Source organism: Cyrtonyx montezumae, unplaced genomic scaffold (genome assembly GCF_038088225.1).
Source record: "Cyrtonyx montezumae isolate F1298 unplaced genomic scaffold, pur_monq_1.0 scaffold_33, whole genome shotgun sequence".
Taxonomy (NCBI): domain Eukaryota; kingdom Metazoa; phylum Chordata; class Aves; order Galliformes; family Odontophoridae; genus Cyrtonyx; species Cyrtonyx montezumae.
Window position 1 is genome coordinate 1,398,418 of NW_027072038.1, and position 23,158 is coordinate 1,421,575.

Sequence of the window (23,158 nt, forward strand, 5' to 3'; positions counted from 1 at the left end):
TCTGCCTGGGAACAGAGCTTCAACTGTTGCTGCCAGCATTAGAGCTCAAAGCAGAGACATTTTGCTGAGGGAAAAGGTTTCTGAGCATCCATGAAGGCTTTTGAAGAAGACAGACAGATTATTCATCCCTTTGGGATTTTGGTGACTGCACAAAGCTCAAGCATGATTCAAATCACTTTGCTCACTGCTAGAGCCTCATGGCTTTGCCACAGAGCAGGTAGGCTTCACACACAACCTGATAAAAACCATAAAGCAACCTCACCTTTAGCAGATAGCGTGTCACTTTGGAGATCTACAGCCTCCAACCAACCCGAACCCTGAACCTCCAAAGCACAAGGACATACCATATGATAAAAGATACACAAAGATAGAGGGAAATCCCCAACCAACTGCAGAACCCTACCATCAAAAGCAGGGATCAGCTGTGCTCAGTTTAAAGCCAAGGAAAGCCCAGGTGGAAGGACTGCTGAAGCAAGGAGATAAAGCAGTGCAGGCTTTGGGATCCAGCTGTTTTAGGAAAAGATGTTACTGCCTGTTGAGTGCCAGCCTCTGTCTCTCATTGGTGCTACTCCCCAAATCTATGGGGCAGCCTGATTTGCCTGCTCTTAAGTCACCCAAGCACGAAGCCCTGCATGCACCTTTGTGCAGGATATTGGGAGATGGCAAATCTTGAACCCATCACTGCATGTGTCACTTACACAAGGAGTTGGGGTCCTTGATGGAGGAGCTAAGGCTACAAAAAGGTCATCTCTGGCAGTTCCCTTCAGCAGATTTTCCTCCCACAGAATCGTGCTTTGTACGTGCTGAAATTGTCTGGGGGCCTCAGGGGGACTGCTGGGAAACTACAGGCAAAGAGGTTCCTGTTCTGCTAGAAAACACAACAGGAAAAGTCAAGGTTTTTCCATCTGCTGATTACAAAGCTTTGCTTTGCTCTGGAAGGGCTGGTGGTGCATGCGAAGGTATACAAGCATCCCTGGGAAAAGGAAGGAGGGGGCTCGTTGGAACAGCCTAGTGCATCACACACAGAATAATGCTGGCACCTTCACAGGGACCTGTAAGCATTAATTAGCTGTCAGAAGCTTGCAGTAGTCTACTCATTTCTGCCAAGAGATGAGTACATCTGCTCTCTCTCATGCAGGATTTCTTCTTTGGGTAGATTTTCCCCCCCTTTTTATCTTCTGTAAGGAAAAAAAACCCTCCCCCTTAAGGGACATACCTCCCAGCTGCCCAGCCTGGACATGCCATGACACACATGCCTGTCTTAGACTGCTTCAGGTGGCACTTCAGTTCCTTGCACGGCAGCAGAACAGGAAAAAATAGGTGGTTCTTTCCAACAGGAATGTGCATAAAGCATCATCTCCTTTTTCCAAGTGAGAAAGCAGAGGTGGAGAAGTGGGTGTGATGTCTCTCTGCCCTTCAGTGGGGTGCTGTTATCAGGTGGGGTGCAGAGGGACTCACTAGGGTCTGCTGTGGTGCACTGAGATGGCTGCTAAAGCTGTCCCCCATTGCCGGGGCCTCCCCTCCTTCGGGGTTTGGCCGTATTCACAGCAGTGCCCCAAAGCAGCGAAAGGAAAGGTTGGAAACACCGTCGCTAGTAAACCTCCCCAACCCGGCAGGCTGCTCAGCCGTCCCTCCGCCGCATTTTTAGCCAGTGCTGCCATCGAGTGGTCCGGATGAAGGAAGAGGGGACCCTCAGCTCCTGCATGCGGGGCTACGGAGGCTCTAAGCTGAAACCCACCTCCCCGTCCGTCCATCCCGCCGTTAAAAAGCTCCGTTTCAATTCAACAACAGAGCCTGTGCCAAGAACTAAAGATTTTCGGGGTCCCTCCCGCTTGCTTCAGCTTGTGAGCTGAGCATCCTTCCTGGACGCGAGCAGCGGAGCCATTCTCATCCCGGGGTTCGCAGTTTTGGTTTTGCAGCGTTCCCTCGGAGCGGTTCCCAGCTGATACCGGAGTCCGCAGCCATTTGGGAACGTCCTTTGGCAAACAAGAGGGACGGGCTCTGCTTTCAGACGGGCTTTTCGTCTTTATTGCATCGGTGCATCCGAAGGGAAAACCATCGCTCCCTGCACACAGCGGTGCGCTTTGCGCCCACGCTTGGCCATAACACGATACTGGATGAGTAAGTTAAAATCACCCCCGACTGGTGGATGTCATGAACCTGGACTGGGGGCAGAGGGGAGCACTGTGTCTGCAGATGAACCGCCTTCAAATTACAGCGGTAATGCCGCCCCCCCCGGGAGCTGTTTCCTTGCTTTGTGTCAGGGAAGGGGCACGGAGCCGAACCGTCCCGTTGGCGCTGCTTTGGGCAGGAAGGCCATCCCTCATTACAAAAGTCAAACATTTGGGTTGGGTTCTCGTGTTATTTTTTTTTTTTTTGTTTTAATTTTCTGATGAAGCCGTTGCGATCGATCCCCCACCCCCGGCTGTCAGATGGCAGTACGGAAGCTGAATGGTAGAGGCGAACGCAGCCCGCTGAGGGGGATGAGGAGGGGGCGAGGGGCAGCGGTGGGGAGGGGGGGGACGGGGGAGGGCTCTGGGCTCCCGGCTCTGCTCCACGCTCGCAGGCACCGCCCGCGCCGCCTACAAAAGCCGCGGCGGTGGCTGAGCTCTGGCTGCGCCCGGAGGGTCCCGGTCCCTCTCCATCATCAACCGAACGGAGCCGAGCGGCCCGGACCTGAACCGAACCGACGGGAAGGTGGGAAGCGCTGCCTGGCCCCGCTGCGTTCCTCCGGCGAGAGGGGGCTGCCATCCTGACCCGGCTGTGCTCTGCCATGGCTGCGCACCCTGCAGCGGCTGTACCCAGAGGCGGAAGGGAGCAGCGCCCTGAACCAGCTGCTCCTGGAACTGGGAGGGTCCCAAACCCCGACGTGGCTGTGCTCTGAACCCGGAGGGACCTGCGCCCCGATCTGCCTTCACACCCCAAACCTACTGCACACCCTGAGCCAGCCCTTAACCAAGAGGGTGCTGTGCCCCAAAGCATCCTCACCCCAGAGAGTGCTGTGTCCCGAAGCATCCTCTCCCTTGAATCTGCTGTACCCTAAACCCAGAGGGCTCTGTGCCCCGAAGCATCCTTGTGCCTGCTCTGGCGTTGCCACGCCGCGATGGATGATGCCCCGCCGCTGGAAGCGGGGCTGGAGCACCAGTGGCTGCTCAACACCTCCCTGAACGAGTCCTCTGCCAACCAGTTCATCCAGCCCCCGTGGCAAGTGGCCCTGTGGGCTGTTGCCTACACCCTCATCGTGGTGGTGTCGGTGGTGGGGAACGTGGTGGTGATGTGGATCATCTTGGCTCACAAAAGGATGCGCACTGTCACCAACTACTTCTTGGTGAACCTGGCTTTCGCTGAAGCCTCCATGTCTGCTTTCAACACGGTGGTGAACTTCACCTACGCCATCCACAACGAGTGGTACTACGGGCTGCTCTACTGCAAGTTTCACAACTTCTTCCCCATCGCTGCTGTCTTTGCTAGCATCTACTCCATGACAGCCATCGCCCTGGACAGGTGAGTATCCAACCCCAAGCCCTCCCCACACCCTGTGCTTCTTCCCATGTTGCCTCTGCCTGGGTGCTGCACTCAGCTCTGCCTGATATCTGGCCATAGGAATACACTGTAAATCAAATGGATCTCTTTTCATTAAAGGAGCATGAGATAGAATCCCTCTGCTCAACCGGCTTGTGGCTGGTCCAGGGAATCCTCTGTAGGGATTCATTTGTCAGCTCTGCCAAAAGAGCTCAAGAAAAGGCTTTTGTAACCCTGCATGCTGTTGGTAGCTTGCAGTTCTGGCATTTTTTTGTCCTTTCCCTTCCCAGCTCATCTCCAGTGCAGTTCATTCTTTCCCCAGCGTCCTCATTTAGCTCACTGCTCAGCACAGAACAGTCATGTCACTAAACACATGCCTGTTGGATGCACCGTGGGAGCCCCTTCCTGGCCCCTAATCTCAGCTGCTGGGGACCATGGAGTGATGCTCAAGTTGCATGTTGTTGCATTGTCCACTGAGCCACATGGATTTTATTACTGGGTAGTGAAAGGAGAGGGAAGTGCCAGGGATGGCTCTCATTTGGCTGCAGCCAGCACAAGTGAGCTGCTTTCTGGGGGTGCTGCTGGATGGCTGTGGGCTGCCAGCAGAGCGGCATCCTGTGCGTGCTCTGCCAAGGGCAGGCTGTGGTGGCACAGGGCAAGGGGTGAGGAACATGAGTTAACTGTGTACTGAGGGCCCTCCTCCAGGCACTGCTGGTATGTAACTCTCTCTGAGAGTGATGGCCTTTCTGAATTGGTGCTAGGGATGAATTGAGGCTCTCCAAACAGCTCTGTAATTCCCTCCTGTCTACCAGAGCTTCAGGCACGATGCTTTTTCCAGTGCAACCTATTTCCTGAAGACAGCTCTGCTCTGCAGTGCTTCTTCTTGTGCTCCTTTCCAGGGAGCAGAACACCTTTTGGCTGCGGATAAATGTGAACAAAAGGGGGTGGTGGAGGGGGAAAGATTGGCACTAACGTACATAGGCCTGATTTGGGCTGAAGTGTTAGTACTGCACAAACTGACACAGGTGTTTCCCAACAAGAAATTGCAGTGCTGCCACAAATAGTGCAGTGACAGCTTGGAAAATAGAGCTGGAGATGGATGGTGCTCTAGTTGCTAGAAACGGGCTGAGGTTTTGTTTGGCTCTGGAGTGGTTAGGAGCCTGCAAGCTGCCTCTCCCTGTGATGAATTGGGTGCAGCTGAGAAGAAAACTATGGCAATAATAAGAAGGCTTTTGCTTGAAACTACAACCACTGTTTTACCAGGAGCTGTTTCTTACTGGGCACAACCACTCTGAAATAAAATGCAGGAAAGGTTAGTCCTACAAGAGCACTGTTCTGAACACTGCAACAATGGCAGGAAGTGCAGAGCTGGCTGGCAGCTGGAAGGGCTGCTCAGGAAAAGCAGTGCCACTGCCTCACAGCATCCTGCAGCAGCTGGGGCTAAGCAGCCCTCCTGGTACCACATAGCATGGCCTTCGTTGTTGGGTGTGTCAGTGCCAGAGCACAACGCGTCCCCTTCTGGCTTTGAACACTATGGATGTGTGCACTCCAAAGGAAGAGCCATGAGATTCTGCTTTTTCTGACTTCCCAGGAAGAGCAGGAGCCTGGGAGTGCCCACAGAGAGTCCGAACCACTTTGCAGTCACGCATAGGGATGGTCATAGTTGTTTTTTTTTCTGTTTCCCTTCCAATATCTGTGAGGAGTGGGATGGAGCATCACCAAACTGCATTGTCCCTCTCTTTGGGACCTGGATTCATGGCTGAGCACTGCCACTCACCCACACCATTAGCAAACTGCTGCAGGAGGGATGGAGCTCCTTGCTGACAGGTGAGCAGAGCAGACAGAAAGGATCCTGGATTACATGTGGAATCAGAGCCAGACAGGCACGCAGGGCAATCAAACTGGGATCCTATTTATATGCCTCTTTTCTTTTTTAATCACATTCTGTTAAGTGTCTCAAGAGCCATCCATGCACCAGCAGGAGCTGTGGAAGCACCACACCTGTGAACTTTCCTTCACCTCCAGGGCTCTGAAAGCCACTAGCCTGCAACTGAGACCTGTTCATATCTCCACAACCCCATACTATGTGCAATAGAAAAGCTGGCTTGGAAAATTATGCTTGCATGCATGAACTCCCAGTTTAGATGAACCAGCTAAATACCAGGAATACATTTGCCAGCTTGATGACCCCATGCCTTCCCCAAGAGGCGATTACTGCAGATAGAAACCCTCTGGAGAGGACAAATTACATCAGTGCACAGACATATTAATTAGTCATTTACACCCTGATATAGCACAGGTTCTTTTAATCTTGGCTTAATAGTCTTCTGGGGCTTGCAGGGCAGAATGATTTGCACCTGACAATGTGTAACCGTGCTCTGCTGGGATGAGATTTGGAAGAGGAGCAAGTAGGAGGGAAGGGAGCCTGGGGGGACAAGCTGAATTCAGCAGGTCAAAAATTAAATTGCATCCTTTTTTTTTCCTTCCTCTTCTGTTGTGATAAACACGTGATGAAGATGAAATAGCAGCAGGCTGGTGGGTGGCTGGGTGGTGTAGGAGGCTCAGGTGTAATACATGCCTCCAAGGTGCTCTTGGTGCTTGGCTGCAAGCAGGGCATTGGCACCAAGCACTGGAGGGGAGATATTCTGCTTATTTGATGGCTTTCCTAATTTGGCCCATTGTTTGTTCTTAATGCCTCAATGGCTCAGCAGGAATCACACGTGCATTGAATGCAACAGGTCTCAGATTTATCAGCCCTGTGTTTCCCACATTCATTCCCCACCATAAATGGGTGCCATGGGGCTATCTGCTTTCCTTAGGCTGCTCTTGGTGAGGTCATAGAGCCCTCCAGCAGAGCTGTGCTGTGCTTTGGGTCCTTCTCTCCCACCCCATTGCTATCAGCAATGCATTGGATCCCAGAGGGGGGGTCCCTCTGCCTCCTCCCCAGCTGGCTGCCAATACTGAGCTTCAGTCCTCTTCTGTCTGCATTTGGCAAAATTCTTTCTTTGGAAAGAAATGTGTCATGTTCGTCATCCAGGCAGGCTCCAGCTTTCCAGATGCAATTAATAGTGCATTTGAGGCAGTGTAGCCATCTAGCTATGTTAGAACTGATAACTTGGAGCTACCCTGGTACGGTGCTGTACTCAAATGCTATTGCTTCACCATGGTAACAACCCCCCCCCCCCGAAACACAATAAAGTATTTAAAACAACAGCAAATGGCATTACCTACGTCACTGAAGGGAAAGCATCTGGCCTAAAGTTGTGTCCTTCAGTGCAGTGGATATGTAAAGCTGCTGGCAAATGAAGCTGTCTTCAGCCTTGTTCCATTCTGAAGGGGGGAAGAAAAAAGGATGAGCATCAGCATAAGTGTGAAAGGAGCTGGGCAGCCACAGCCTTGCAGAACTTAACCCTCAGGTGTGAACTTCCCACCCCAAAGGCAAGCAGAGCAGGCCACTTCATCTTGAGGAAGAGGTATTGTTAAGTCTTCTCAGCTCAATATCTCCTGCAGCACAACATGAGCTTCACCTTCTGGAATGCCTGCAGCCCATCAGGGACAAAACCTTTTTACTAATGCAGGAAATCTGCTCTTAAATCTTCAACCAAGAACTCTCTCCCCATGGAAAAGTGGGACATCGTGAGCCCATGGTGGTTCTACACCTGCTGCAGTGCAAAGCAGAGTATGCACACAGGGATGTGCCTCTCCCTCCCCAGCTCCTGCCTGGGCAGGAGAGCCGCCCCCCTGGGCAGTGGAGAAAAGAATAAATCTCTCTAATAGGACACAGGGAGATGGGCAGAGTGGGGCCACAGAGGCACTTTGCAAGGAGAAATATGATCAAATAAACTCATTAGCCTGCTTTCAAGAATCTGCTTCCCACCGGAGCGGCTGGGACCTGCGGCACTTCGCTCTGATCGATGTCTTTGTGCCCCAAACCAGGTGTGCATCTACCTGCAGGGCCACCAGCAACTTGCAGGTGCCCTGGAACGTTATAGTGCATCCCCCAGAAAGGAATACACACCAACCTATAGGGGAAAAAAACTGGGAAGCTTGACCAGTCAGCAAGGAACTGAGATGTATTTGGGATGGATGGGCACAAAACTGGAAGAAGGCAAAAGCAGCTGCTTTGTTTCCCCACTGGTGTTTTCCCATCCCAATATGAGCATGGCAGTGTCTGTTATTCAAGCTAAAAAGTCCATGAAACTGTATTCTCAGCTCCTCCTTCCCCTGCAGTATAATTTTGTATCAAATGTTCTCCTCAAGCAAAAGGAAAAAACAGCAAGGAAGTGGTTATTAAATGATCAAATTATTCTCCAGATGTTTGCACGTTTCCATCTATCTCCATCTAGCACCAGAGTGCCACAGACAGATTGGTGGTGGTTGGAAAGGTCTCCGGGCAATGGAGTTGAGGCTTAGCTCACTGTTTTATCAATTGTTTGGACATTGTATTACCTGCAAGGGATTCTGAGGTCACAGAGTGCTTTAAGCGGATAAAGAAAGTCTTCCAAAGTGCACTGGCAGAAATTAGGTCAGAGGAGCAGTACCATAGGATAACCTCAACCAAACCTCCTCCAGCTCTTGGAGTGGAGGAGTGGGGATGTAGAAACCCAGGGACCTCAGTGAGTTGCTGGCCACTGTGCCAGCACCCATCGCCTCCGTTCTCACTCACCAGCTTCCATTTCTGGCACCAAAGAGCTCAAAGAGATTTTTGAGGGATAATACAAGGGTGAATTTGCAGCTGCACAAAACTGATTAGGTTTGGTGCCCAGAGCAGGGGAAGAGCTGATGGTGGTGCGTATTTCTCATTTAATCCCTGCACCTTTGCCACAGCAAATGGACACATAATGGAACACAGGGACTATTTTCATCTAGGAGAAAACTAAAAGCAAAAAACTGTCCATCTTCTGAAAAGAGTGGGGGGGAGTGGAGAAACGGAGAATGCTGCAAATGCCTCAGGCTGTAACATGCAGAGCAATGCAATGGTTTTCCTCGTTGTATGATGACAGCATTTCCAAAGCTTGACATGGGAGAGGGAAATAAAAATTTTTCAGCATGCTCACTTAATCCTTCCAGTGCTGCTGGCTGCTGTCAGCTTTGCAAAACCAGATTTGCAGAAGGATAAATTCAATCTGCCCCGTTGTCACTGGAGTCTGCCTCACATATGATGACTGATGTTTAGGATAGAAGATCCCACGAGCAGGGCAGATATGGGGCAGCTCCAACATGCATCATTTCAGTTCTCCTATTTGGAAGACTTTGCACTGCAATCTACTGTGTAGATATGATTTTGCTCCAGTACAAAACTATTGGGTGTTGCCAACACAGGTGCTGCCATACTACAGCATCAGATGTGGCTTTGTACAGATTTGGGCCCTTCACTGCAGGAAAGACACTGAGGCCCTGGAGTGTGTGCAGAGAAGGGCAGTGGAGCTGGGAAGGGTCACAAGTCTTATGGGGAGCAGTTCCACTACAAGGGAACTGGGGTGGTTAAGTCTGGAAAAGTGGAGGCTCAGGGAAGACCTTATGGTTCTCAACAATGCCTTGAAAGGAGGTGGTGGTGAAGGAGGGTCAGCCTCTGCTCCTAGTAACAGTGTTGGGATGAGAGGTGATGGCCTTGCGTTGCAACAGGGGAGGGTCAGGTTGGGTATTAGGAAATACTTCTCCAAAAGAGTGGTTGGACACTGGCACAGCTGCCCAGGGAGTGGTGGAGTCACCATCCCTGGAGGTGTTTCAGAACTGTGGCGTGATCAGTGTGTATGGTGGGATGGGTTGCATTTGGACTTGGAGATCTTAGAGGTCTTTTGCAGCCTTAATGATTCTGTGATTCTATGGTTGTGCTTGCAAAGCTGCTTTTCAGCTGAAAGCCAATGAACATCTCAAATGGGATTCCAATCCCGAGGGGAATTTGCTGCGAGAGAATTGGTTGGGGACCCCTCTGTGAAGGATTACTGGATGCTCTCTGTGTGGCATGGGGAGCTGCTAGGATGCACGAAGGCGATGTCAGTAGCACAACCCACACTAAAGCAGAACCACAGGAGATCTGAGACAGCCTTCAAAGCTTCCAAGCCTTGATTTTTTCTCTTGCTTACCTTGCAGGTACATGGCCATCATCCACCCGCTGCAGCCCCGGCTCTCAGCCACTGCCACCAAAGTGGTCATCGGTGTCATCTGGCTCCTGGCCTTCCTGCTGGCCTTCCCACAGGGCTACTACTCGGTGATGGAGGAGCTGCCGGGCCGGCTGGTGTGCCTGGTAGCATGGCCAGAGCACAGCACTGATGTGTACGGAAAAACGTGAGTCAGTCTTTCCCAGCAGGATGGACAAATTGATCTGTACAAAAAAAAAACCAAGTAAAAAAGTATTTAAAAAAAAAAAGATAAAAGGAAACGGGGAAGGCTGGGAAGGGCTAAAGGTTCCTTGGGATGGGGAAATCCTCCCTGCACCCAGGGTAAGACTGGTGCTATCTGGCTGATGGTAGCAGTATCTCCATCTGTAGCATGGTGGGGCACACTGAGGTTAATTAAGCTGAGTTTGGCGCTGGTTGTGGTCCATGCTGCGTGAGCTTCCAGCCCTTCTACAATGCTCATCTTTGGGGGAACTCACATCCTAAGATGCAATTGTAGGATGCAGTTTGAATTGCCCCCAGGGGCTGCATGGCTCTGTTTTTTGCAGCACCTTTCCTTCAGCTTACATTTTTACAGGCTTCTTAGGATGAGAGTTACTCCTGTAAGAAGTAAATAGCATTGTATCAGGTGTACCTTGGCCAAGCAATAACAGAGAAAACTGTCTGGGGATGTGTTGAGCCCAAATGCCTCAAAATTCACTCAAGTGCTCCAAAAAACAAGCTCTGAACAGAGGCTCTGCAGAATCAGCTTAGGATGGAAGGTGGGTACCTGGATAGGAGGGATCAGCAGCCATCTCCTTCCTACCCACCAAAGTTCCAGCTAATTACATCTGGCATTTCTAACAGGTCTGGGCAACCCTGCTGGACTGCCAGCACATGGTCCTCCAAGGTTTGCTCTTTGAGGTCTGTGAGTCATGCAGTGAGCTAAATGTCACAAGGAAAAGGGGAAAAAAAGAAACCTTTGCGACTCCAATGGCACAGTGCAATGAATGAGTGCTGTGAAATTGTGCTAGAGGCAAAGCAGGGGATGTGCACACACGAAAAAGTGCTCATAGCCAACATGAGTCAGTCCATAAGGCAAGAGCTGAGGATGGCCCTGCTGACATACAGAGATGTTTTCTGACCTCCATGCCACTGTGACAAATGCAGCCAGCACACAGAAGCTCAGCCCATGAGGGCTGAGCCCCTAGGTCTCCCAGCCTGAAGAAGTGACCAGCACAAGCCCAGAGCTTCACTGACAAATCATTCCCACGTTCAGCCATGTACCAAGGCTATTGACTTTTCAAGAGCTGACTCAAGAGCAAAACACCACCACTGATCCAGTGCTGGAAGCTGGGTGCCACCCCAAAGCCTGTGCATCCCATGCTCTTTGGTGAGCAGGGCATTTGGCACACAGCTGTGGGCAGACAGAAGATGCTAAGCGGAAGCTTTTCCCCTAGACAAATATCTGGTGAAGACTGAAAATAGTTTGCAGATCAGCCCAAGCACAAGAGGCTGTCCAAATCACATGGACCCACTTGCACAGGGCCAGAGATCATAGATGTTATCTTACTGCCCCAAAGTAACTATAGGTGGGTGTCTGGGCCCCTTGTCAAACACCATTCCTGCTTGCGTGGCTGTAGTGCAATTATTAAAGGCAGCAGCCAGTGGCAGGAGGTGCAGCATCTTCAGCATGTGACTCAGCTCCCTTCAATTCATTTTGATTTGTTAGGGTGCAAAACTGCACCACTCGTTGGCTTCTCAGGGAGATATCAGCCCACAGCAACCATCCAGACAGCAGCTGCCTCCTCCCATGTCCCTGTTCTCTCTCCCACATGCTTCCCTGTTCTTCACAAGGTACTAAATCCCCACACTGAAGACTTTTAAATCACAAAACCCAGGCTTCCCTACCTGCTGTCATATTGTGATCCTTGTACATAGAGTAATAAATGGATGGGTTTCAGCAACCAAAGTATGAAAAATAATGAACCAAAACCACAATGTGTTGGCAGTCCCTCTCCCTGCCACGCTTCTGTGGCTCTGAAAATAAGGATGTGTCTTGCTTGCATTATTTAATGGTTGCTCTGGAGCTTTTCTGCATCACTCTCCACACTTTGCAGCTGGTTTAAGACCCTGCTTTGCACAACAGCAATGAAATCTTCATCATGGAGCCACAGAGACGCCTCTTTAATTAACAAAATAGAAAACAGTCCTACAAAATCCAGCTGAAATGCGATTAGCCCTGAGTGGAGAGGAGGCCAAATGAGATTGCAGGTACAAAACAAGGAGAAGATGGCATGGCAGTGTGGGTCTGGGGCCAACCTCACCTCTGCCAGAGCAGCAGGAGTGCATCAGGCATGAGCCTGACCCATGATTTACACTTTGGAGAGATTATTCACTCTGAGCTCCCAGGAAGAGTGAGTGCAACAGCAGAGCAAGACTAGAGAGCCTTTATCTGTGTAATAAAGGGATGCAAAGATCCTGCCCTCCCCATGAGTGCTGAAAACTAACCAGTTGGATCAACACTGGGCAGAAATGCAGCTTGGAGCAGTGCCACACTGGAGGCAAAGGCTATTTCTACCACACCACTGTTATGAACTGCACGTTGACCTTTTGCTAGCAGGAGCTACCTGCAGCCCAGCTTCTGTGCATTTTGCATGGAGCTGTTTCCAGCTGTGTTTATGGCAGTGAGGACTGGGATTATGTCTTCTGCTGCCTAAGCAGAGCCTAGCCTATGGAGGAGTAGGATTCAAGCAAGCTAAGACCTTGCATTTGCCTTGCAGGGGAACCCTGTGTTTCTCTTTAGTTTAATGTTCCTATCGCAGAATTGTAGGGATTGGAAAGGACCTCTAGAGATCACTTAGTCCAATCCCCTTTGCCAACCCTATCCTTTATATATGGTTGGGTTTTTTTTTTTTGGAATACATTTGCCCAGGACTGCTAGATGAAAGATCTGACAAGAATGAGCTTTCACCTATAGGACAAATTATGGCGTAAATAAAGTAGACATGATAGTAGAGCCACATCAGCTAAGACGTCTTTGCCATGCACAGGTAACACAAGTCTTCCACTGGCCTCTCTCTCCCATCCCAGGAGGGGTCTGGCATGCCAAAAGCAAGCAGTGGAGGCTTCGAAGAGATTGGGATTAAACTAGGGAGCCCTTCCTGGTTCCAAGCTCTACAGGAATCATGCTACATTCCCTCTGACCCTGTGAATCTGTGCTTCCATGTTTGGTTTGCAAGAAACAGACCAACTAGGTAAAGGATGCACTCAACAGCTATCATTTTTTCTAGATATCACTTCTGCATGACTGTCCTGATCTACTTCTTGCCACTGCTGGTGATAGGCTGCGCCTACACTGTGGTCAGCATCACTCTCTGGGCAAGCGAGATACCCGGCGACTCTTCCGACCGCTACCATGAGCAGGTCTCAGCGAAGAGGAAGGTAAGGACCCTCAGGCACAGGAGAAGCCATTGTTCAAGCCCTGTCCCAGCTAACCACAGCCAAAAAGAATGTAGTGATGTAGAAACAGGTTGTTGTTGTAAGTGGAGCAGAACATGTCCTCCAAATGTGTGTCCTCCATGATGCCAAGCATTTGTTCCTTGCTGGAAAGATCTCTCCAAAGTGGCTTCTCCTGGAAGGTGACATGTGATAGATGTTCTCCCTGCACTCTCTTCTCACAGGTGGTGAAGATGATGATTATCGTGGTGTGCACGTTTGCGCTGTGCTGGCTGCCCTACCACATCTACTTCACCCTGCAGTATTTCAACCCCGAATGGTACCTGCAGAAGTTCATCCAGCAGGTCTACCTGGCTGTCATGTGGCTGGCCATGAGCTCCACCATGTACAACCCCATCATCTACTGCTGCCTCAATGACAGGTGGGTTTGAGCAACATTTTGCAGCGCCTCAACACAGCAGGGTGGGGAGAAGGGAGAAACATGGAGGGCACCGATGGAGGAGACTGTGTAGAGTGGTGTTCTTGGATGGCTCTGTTCCATCCTCCACCAGGGGTTGCATTTACTGTGGGGACGAGACTCACCTTAAATAAGCCTTTCCTGAAGTCCCTGCGTGATATGAAGGCATGTATCAAAACAACCCTCCCTACTCCTCCCTGGGATTTATCAGTGGTGTTTTTTTGGTTTTGTTTTCACATTGGAATGAAAAGCAATGTTTGGTTCACTGCTCAGCAGTGCTTAGCTCTGTCCTCTCCTGTCCAGTGTGGTCCTTTCCCCATCTCTGGTTTCCTCAGCCCTGCCTCTTCCCTACAATTCTGTCCACCCAGGTTCCGTGTGGGCTTCAAGCACGCATTCCGGTGGTGCCCGTTTGTCAGCGCTGGTGAGTATGAGGGCCTGGAGATGAAGTCAGCCAGGTACCTGCAGACACAGAGCAGCATGTACAAGGTGAGCCGGATAGAGACCACCGTGTCCCTGGCGGTCGGTGCAGCTGAGGAGGAGCTGGAAGAGAGCAAAAAAGGCAAACGTCTCTCTGTAGACATGACCTCCAATGGCTCTTCGCGCAGTGACTCCAAAACTGTCTCTGAAAGCTTCAGCTTCTATTCCAACACACTCACCTAAGCAGCTCCCGAGCTCTGTTAGCCACCCATCAGGATGCTGCCATACCTTTCCCTCACAGGGATGCTCCAACACGTGATCCACTCAGCATCATCACCCTCGTTTGTAATGTACCAGCTTCTCTCTGTGCTGTTTTATCATCTTCTTGCTGTGCTGCTGCTCACCTGCGATGCTTGAGTGAGCCCAAGATCAAAAGCTTTAGACTTTTTTCATGGTTTCATGTGCTCCATCATGGCTCATGTCCAAATGCAAGCAAGGTTTTTCTGGCCTCCACCTTGCTCTCTGCCTCTCCAGCCTGCCACGTGCTGGTAGGTTGCAGAAATAGATTAGAGCTGGGTTTTTCTCTTGAACCAGCAGTACAATGCTGGCAGGTGATTCCCTGCTCTCTACAAGGCAGCAGGTGCCTCTCAGTGCATCCAACCTCCACAGGAAAATGAACCAGGCTTTCCTGCTCCCAACTTTAGTTTCATTCTGTCCTTCCCAGTTGAGTATCCAGAGAGGTATTCAAGACCAAAAGCAAGCAGAAATACTGTTTTCAACTTCAGGAGCCCAAACATCCTCGTGGCACCATTGGCCACTCAGTGCTCCAGCTGAACATGGTTTTGCAGTCTCAGCTCATCTCCAGCACCCATTATTCTGCAGAGAGCCACTCCACAACACAGCTCAGCTCATCAAATCAGGGCTCTTGAAAAGGATTTCGGAACTAAGCCAGGCTTTGGTTGCCATTAATCATCCATCTGTGCCAAAATCAATCACTGTGATTTCATACTGGGTCTAAGGTGTCACACATCAATTTTGGAAGTCTCTGGAGGTCTGGAGAAGAACTGACTGAATGCACCGACAAGTTTTTCACAGCCTGCAGCTGCCTAGAAAGGGGCACAGTAAGTTTCCATCAGAAAAACAAAGCTTTGGCAACATAAATTGCTGGAAGGGTGACATGAATTTTGCAGAAATTTTGACTCAGGGGAGCGTAGAAATGATTTCAATTCCACATTCTGTATTTTGTTTTAACCAGGGAAATGTTTCTCTTTTCCTCTCCCTGTCTTGTGTATGAAACATTAAGTTTATGCTGTATTACTTGGATATTTGTTAATTTAGTCCTGTTCTGTTGTGTGGTTTTCACTGAGGGCTGCTCTCAGCAACTGTTCCTTTGGTCAGTAAATGTATGAAAGGGGGGAAAAAATGAAATAAAATGAGAGGTGGCAAATGTAGCTCATTAGGAACAAACCCACCAGTCTAAGGGCTGTTGTATTGACTTCTCCTTCCTGCTCAAGAGCTCAGTTTTTTGGCACAGAAATCAGATTCCCAAAGTGGGTTGAACTTGGTCACAAGCTCCACAGGCGCTGTGCTGCCAATACATGAGAAGGTGCTACAAACCAGAGCCAAACGCTGATTTACTTCCAGCTGCCAACCCAAAGTCAAGGCAAAAATGAATGTCTCAGACTGCCCTGGAGAGCCGGTGAGTAAGCCAGCAGAGATCTGATCCTCACACACCATCCTTGAGCACACAAGTTTGTTAGCTTATCAGCTTACAGAAGTCAGAATTCAAATAGACAGAAAATAACCAGGCTGCCTTTTTCTCCTCCATGCCTGATGCCCTAAGAACACTGTGGTCATGAGATGTGGTGCAGAGAAATGACAGCCATCTTCTCACAAGCCAAGCTCAGCTTGAAACATGGGGTAATCCCAAGAGTGTGTGTGGAGACCTCAGTTCAAGATGTCAGCTTACAGCTGGAAATGCCTCTTGTGAACCTTGCAGAAAGCTGTCTCTTGAAATAAAGCAGGCAGAATTCCCACCAGTTACGAACTGGGATGTCCAAGTGGATAGGAATGTGTCTAGGGGAAGTTTTCATCAGATGCAGGCCAACGCAGGAAAAGGAAAATGCTCTGAGTTAATGGGTACATGTCCAAACCCAAGGGCTCTTCCCCCCCTCCAAGTGCCAAGCTGTCTCACCAGTGGAGGTAGGAACCAGGATAAGACTGCTGTCACATTTAGGCTCCAGGCCAACCTGCAAGATGGAGTGTGTGGAGCAGGGCTGTGTCCATGCCGATGACATGCTGCTTTCACCACGTTCTCTGTGTGCAAAAGCCACAGTAAAGTTTTTTGAAGACTGAGAAGCCCAGAAAAAAACTCACCTGCCCGGGGAGCAGATAGGACCTTTGATCATAGCATGAGCCCAGCTGCTGCAGTACATCCAGTTTTCCTGTCAGACAGCTCAGTGGTGATAGGACTGGTTTTCTAGTTTTCTTTCAGATCTCTGGTTAGAAAATTCAATTGCAAAGTGAGAGAGTTTTTTTTGCCTCTTTCCTGATTCTCTGAAATGAAAAATAATAGCATCTGAAGAGAATCACTCAGGAGGCCTGTGCACATCCCTCTGCTATCCCCTCCTTGGAGGCACACAGATAACTCCTGTTATCATTAAGGGGAGCTGCAAAAGCCCAGTTACGGTACATTCCAAGCCAGAACCATTGCAGAAGAGTTCTGAACCCCAAATCCTAAGCTGAAGCCATCTCCTTCTCCCCAGAGGTTTGACAGAAGCTCAGACTTGGTTTTGGCACTCTGAAATCACTCTGTCCCTCTAGCTCCCAGCAGAGGCAGAAAGTCCTTGTCTCCATCTGGGCCTTGAAGCCTACTCAGTTGCTCCAAAATACATGATCATGCTGTAACCATTTTTCTCCCACCAGCTTGTAATAGCAAACAGCAAAAGCCATGCTAAATCCTACCTGCCATAAGAGCTAGGCAACTTTGAGAGCGTGTAAGTCAAAGGGAAGCAGCTGCTACAAGCCCCTTTTGTTTGTAGTGGTGTGCTGGTAGACAAGAGAGAGTGCCCATCCACCACTTTGATTATTCTATTTTGCCATCCCCTGAGGGATGCAGTCGCTGTGTGGCCCATCCAGGCAGGGTAGCGACTGGGATGGAAGTGGACTGTCTGCTCTTTGCTGGGAATTTATGCAGGACTGATCATTCTTTTTTAAGCTTCCTGTGTCCTAAGCTAGACTGCTTCTGCAAGACCACGCGGCCAAAGTGCCCAGCACAAGAGCACCTTGCTTTTGCTTGCTATTAATAACTCTAGAAACAGAACCCAACCGCACAGCTCTCAGGCTTCAGCAAAATGTTCATCCAATTGCACCACCTGCCTGCATTCCCCCCCGACCCCCAAACCCTGTTTCCAGTTGACTAATTCACACAGTGGTTTTAATGAAAAGCTTAACATCCAACTTGGCCTCTTCTCTCATGGCTTTTCCGCCCAAAATACCATCTCTGTTGGAGCCTCTATCACACCCATCAGTGAAATGTGCTTGCTGGGGCATGTCAGAGGACGGACAATGAATCCCAACAGCAGCTGAGAGTACAAGAAGACTCTGGTGTCACTGCCCTTAACCTTTCCATCCCAGACAAAAGGCTTCCAGTTTCAGTGCAATACAATATGCCTGAGGCCAGGAGGGATGTGAAGGGATGAGTTGGGCTGCAGTGTCTATTAAGGGTTTTGATATTTGGTGTGGTGCAGTGCATAGGAGCTTTGGGTGAGGTTTTTCCTGTGGTAGCATCTCTATACAGCAAAAGCTTCTGTACACAGATCCCTCCTGTTCCAAATGGTCTCTCCAGTTATTGGGTTTTGTTAAGTCCCAGTGGATTTTCATAAATAAATGTTTCTTTTGTGAGGCTACGTTGCAACTGGTTAATGAGCCCGCAGCCATGGGAGGCAGTGACCTGCAGCATGGTGGGAGTGGGGCAGGAGTGAACCAAAAGCAGGTTGTAATTTGCAGTGCTTGATTAGAGAATCATTGGTCAGACACATTTGATTGGCATCACTGCCAAGCATCACTGCCATCACTGCCAGAAACATCCCTGTTTCTTTATTTCCATGAGTTATTTTATCATGCAAAAGGGAAAGGACAAATTGTGTCATACAGTGCTGCTGTGGGCCCAGAGAAACCTCTGCAGTGGGAACGTGAGAGCAGGTCCCACTTCTCAGTGAGAGTCAGCTCATCTCATCCAACTGTGAGGTCAGCATCAACACATCACCCTTCCCAGAGGGGTTCATATCAGTTCCTAAATGCACTTGCACATGACAGGAACACACTTCCTTGCTATCAGAAGCACTCACTGTTACAGTGATCTGCTGCAGAAGTCATATGGGCAAATCCAAATTTCTCATGCCCCAGTCCATAGCAATTTGCTCATTTCTTCCCGCTGCTATCAGATATGGAAACCTCCAAATCGAAAGCGCCCCAGTGGGTTTGCATCAAGGTGAAGGCTCTGGGAAGGATTTGAGGAGACAGATAAAGGGACTGTGCCCTGTATCTGCTGTCTGGAAAAGTACTGCAGAGCTCTTCTCTATCGGTATCCTGCTTCCCCAGCTGAGAGCTCTGCTGCTTGTTGCATGCCACCACCCTCTGGCACAGCAAGCAGAACACACCAGCAGAGTCGATGCAGTACTGCAAAACCCTTTGGTCTCAATATCAGAGCAAAACCAGTGTGTGCAACTGAGACGAGAGGTCAAGCTGGGGTACAGAATGAAAGCAGAACAAAACACAAGCACATCAGAGCAGCTGCCCAGGTCAGCAGCCTGTTTGCACCTGTATCCTATGAACCTTGTCTTTTTATAGCTGCTGACAGCCATCCCAGCAGGTAGTGCAGACATCAGTGAAACCACCAGTCTGATTATTTGCTATGGCAAAGCCCCAAGTTCATCTTAATTAGCTCGGCATAAATGTTTGCTTAATGCACGAGTCAAAAATATCCCCAGAAAATGAAAATTAGGGATAGTTAATTGCTTGCTGCTGTTCACCAGTGTGCAAACTGGGGTTTCCATAGCACCACACGGTGTGTTAGGTCACTGTGCCAAAGAGGTGAATGAGAAGCAGCTTAAGTGTGAAGTGCAGGGAGGAAAGAGGGTTCTTCATGTTTTTCATTGGACCTCCTGACTTCCCCACTTCAATTTCTGCACGCGTCACAGTGGATTTTGGTTTCCCTCTCACAAATGAGGCTACCCAGTGAATTACTGACACCACTTCAGTGTGGCCTGGTTGTTTAGACAAGCAATTACGTTTTATTGCTGAACTAAATGAATCAAGTGTTAGCTAATGAAAGATCTGAGAACCTCCAGTGGCCATTCAAAAATCAACCCAATCCAATTGCAAGTGTGAAATGAGGATTCAGAGTGGTTCCCACATTCTTGGTGCAGACAAGTAAACACATCAAAAGGGCTTTGCATCAGCAAGACACAAATACCTGATAAGCAACTAAGGAAGAGAAGGGAGTGGGTGAGAGCAATTACCACTAAATAGGATGCTTGAGCGTGGTGATGACTCTAATGGGTTTGATTAAAAGTCAAATGTTATTAATTTGTGCAATTTGATGGGCAGAGAAGTGTCACAGAGGGGTCTGGTATGTCCTGGCATGACTGCTGTTCTCACTGCATGACATCAGATTGCTCAAGGCCTCATCCTGGAAGGTCTTCCAGGACAGAGAACCCCACTGGGAACAGCTTCCCATGGCTCATGCCACAACCAGTGTACCCACAAGAACAGCCCACACTGATCTTTCTTTCCCCTTTCATTTTCATACAAGCAGTTACATGTATTTTTTTCAACCAAAACATTCTGGCTACAGAAGTGTCAAGAAACACGCTTCTCCTGAAGGCATAGTTGTTCTGAACAGCAGTGTTTCAGACTCCTAACAGTGTTAGCATGCAAAACACTTCCAAAAATATGATTCCCGTTTACTGCAAAGCAGGTTGTGCTGCCCAGGTTGATTAAAAAGGTTTCATGGAGGTAATGAGAGACATTTTCAACTGTGAAGGGAGAAAGAAAAGATGTGTTGCTCTGAACCACTCTTCCTTCTGTGGAGGCATGCAGCCATGATGACAACAGCAGATAATATCTGTTCTGAGGGACATGTAGTTGACTATGGCAAGCTGCTGATGGTACAAATGCTTCTCTGATGATGGTACAAATGCTTCTCTGATGCATGGCATAATCAAATGGCTGCAAATCTGCATTGAAATTGAGGAATTCAGGAATCCTTGCCCCGAAGAGCAGTGGGTCTTTTTGGATAACACTTCCGGTAACTCACAGCCTTCAGAAGAAAACAAAGATTGCATGTGATTTCAGACCCCCCAAGACCAGTTCTGCTGCCTTTCACCAAGACACACAGATCTGGAAGGCTGATTGATACCCACAGCTGAGTTGGAGCACAGTATAATAACTCTCCAGTTGCACTCGCCAGAGCTGAGTCCCTCTTAGATGGAGTTAAGACTTTGCCTTGCAGCACCAACATTACTGTGTTACAACCTCTCCCCACAAAACCCCCAGATGCTCAACACCCAGACCATGGTGGCAGTCACTATCCACACTGGGATTTGACCAGCAGCATAAAAAGGCTGCAGAGGCACACGGGAAACGTATTCAGAGATGTCAGAGCTCAGCATGCCTAGGAGTACACAGTAATAAGGCTCTAATCTCAGGCCCAAGATGCCCTCCTCAGATCCATGGACAAAGCCTTTCCTTTTGAGGAATGCCAAGAAGAGGGGCAAAGTGAGCTGTCCTGCTCTTCAAGCTATCTGAATTTCTGCCCTGCTCTGCAGAGGCACAGGCCATTCAAAGCACTTCCCAAGGCTTTCATGCCTCTCAAAACACAGTCCAGCTGGCAGCCTATGCAAAGACTCAGAGCTTGGTGACTCACTGTTTCCCCCTTGGATAGAGGGAATCACTGAGCTTGCCCTCTCATATTCAGACTGTGTCCCACCCTGCTCTCCCTCATGTACACAAAGCTGTGGGAGCTCAGCACTGCTGTAACCTCTCATTTATGATCACCAACATTGTTTGAAACTGTTAAGTCTCCTAACTCCCAAAATAAATCAGCCTGAATAAGCAAGACTCCGTCCCAGACGGACCTCTGTGGGCATTTTCATCTCTGCAGTGGGTTCCTGTGCTCAGAAACAACTATTGCTGCAGCTCCTAGCAGCTGTGGCTGCCAGTTGAGCCCAGAGCAGCCTGCACATTTCTCTCCCTTCATTTGTAAGGGAAAGTTGCCAAGAACAACACAAGACACGCGTGGGCACAGCCGGCTGCCAGCAGCATGTCTTGCCAATGTGGCTGCTGCTGGCTCCAATGGCCTCAGAGGATTTACAGCCCATTGCATCCCCCAAGTGCTTCCAACCCTACAATCTTTATTGCTCTGTCAGGACCTTGAGGACTTCTCAGCCGGAAGCATAGCCTGTGCTGCACTGTGCTACAGGTGGTTTATAAATCCCTGCATGTGAGGAGTTATTTCATTTTACAGCTGCCACCAAGACTGTGAAATCCTGGATCACATGGTGCGAATACTCCAACTGGTGATAAAACACAAGAGAGGCTTTATCAAACAAAAGTTCCAATCTTTGGTGTTTATAGAAAATGAGCCAGGTGTCTCCAAGGGGAGATGTGAGCAAGGCCATCCTTAGCTCTGAAACGGCCCCTCGCTCATAATGGCATTCACTAATGGGGGACCAAAAGGAAAAAAAAGAATCCAACTTGTGTTAGTGTAATCTGTGGTACAGCCTCTCCAGACATAGAGCAGGCCTTCCTAATGAGCTAGTAAAATCAAACCATTTACCTCTTTTGAGGTCTAAATCTCTTCCTTGTGCCCCTAGGTATGAGCAAGGCCAGACAGAAGTAGCTCTGCAACAATAACAAACAGAGCTAAAAACAGAACATACTCTGGAAGGGAGAAACAAATGAGAGAGGCTGAGCATAGGATGTCTGTGTCCAAAAAGGATCTGCAATGAAAACCAAAACCGAGCACCTTCCTTCCTGGTCAATGGCAGCAGCTGAGCAGGTATCAAATCACTTTTTATTACTGAGGAGAGCTGCATTTGTTTAAATAAAAATAGTACCAGAGAATTAATAACTGCTCCTGCAGTGTCTGTGGCAGCACATGGAAATTACCAGATCAGCTTTAGTTCACGGGTCATTTGCAGAGGAGTGCAACAAGTAGAGAATGTGCTTATGCAGCATCAACCACCTCAGCCACTGCAGCAGAGTTCCCAGGCATGTGGTGACTGTGAGTGTGTGCAGAAAAGCCGCAGACCCAGGCAACAACCCAACCTCTGGCAAGCCCTTTGCCACAGGCATGTGCCCAGAGATGAGTCTAAGTCAGATGCTTGCTGCCAGCAGCAGCCTCAGGAGCCTCAGAAGGCCGCGAGCTCAATATTCCCTGGCTCTATTTTTAACCTCACAGCTGGGGAAGATCCCTGTTGCTACGCTACCTGTGTTGTGGATCCGGAGCAGACAGCACATCTCACCCTGGAACCTGCTGAGCAGCTCAGCAGGTCATGACCGATGAGGTTTTAAATCCATCACGGCAGCTGCAGCAGTCACAAAGGAGCGCTCCCATCCCGCTCGTCTCAACTTTCCCCTCCTCTCTAGTGCTTGTCTGCAGCTCAGAGACACCCCCTGAGTTCAGCGTCACCCCAAAGCTTCCCACAGCCCTGGCACAGTGCAGGCAGACAGGTGAAGTGCCGGTGGTTCAGCAGGCAGGCAGGCAGGCAGCCTTCTCTCTCCTAAGTCACTCTTCCCAGCTACTTTAGCAGACCTTATAAGAGCCTGCAGGGCTCCTCCAAGGGGGGAAGAACCCCTGCACACCTCTGTCTACTGGGGGACTTTAGGGAATGCCTTCCTCCAGCAAACAGCCACCAGCAGGTCTGAGTCATAACTCGAGTTTCCCAGTATCCCCCCCAGTGATGGAGTGGTTTGGGAGCTGATCGAGTGGGGAGCAGCCACTCGTAAAAGTTCCTGTCACCAGATGATGCATTCTCTTAATTTCCAGTTAAATACAGAGTGTGAATATTTCTGTCCTTGCCTGCACCACTACTGGCAGGGGATAATCAAATGCTCCACACATCGCGACTGCAATGGCAGGAATAATTCGTCTGGACATTAAAAACCCTCACGGTTCCCTGTGCCTCCTTTATTTGGGATG

At 49.5% G+C, this 23,158-nt stretch overlaps 1 protein-coding gene across 1 annotated transcript; it reads left to right on the forward strand.

The window, feature by feature from the left end:
- Nucleotides 1-3,069: 3,069 nt before the first annotated feature.
- TACR1 (tachykinin receptor 1) lies at nt 3,070-14,238 on the forward strand. Its single transcript, XM_065745071.1, has 5 exons — nt 3,070-3,504; nt 9,616-9,810; nt 12,914-13,064; nt 13,304-13,500; nt 13,905-14,238. Exons 1-5 carry the CDS (start codon nt 3,104-3,106, stop codon nt 14,194-14,196), a joined length of 1,236 nt encoding a protein of 411 aa, XP_065601143.1. The 5' UTR covers nt 3,070-3,103; the 3' UTR covers nt 14,197-14,238.
- The last annotated feature ends 8,920 nt before the right edge of the window (nt 14,239-23,158 follow it).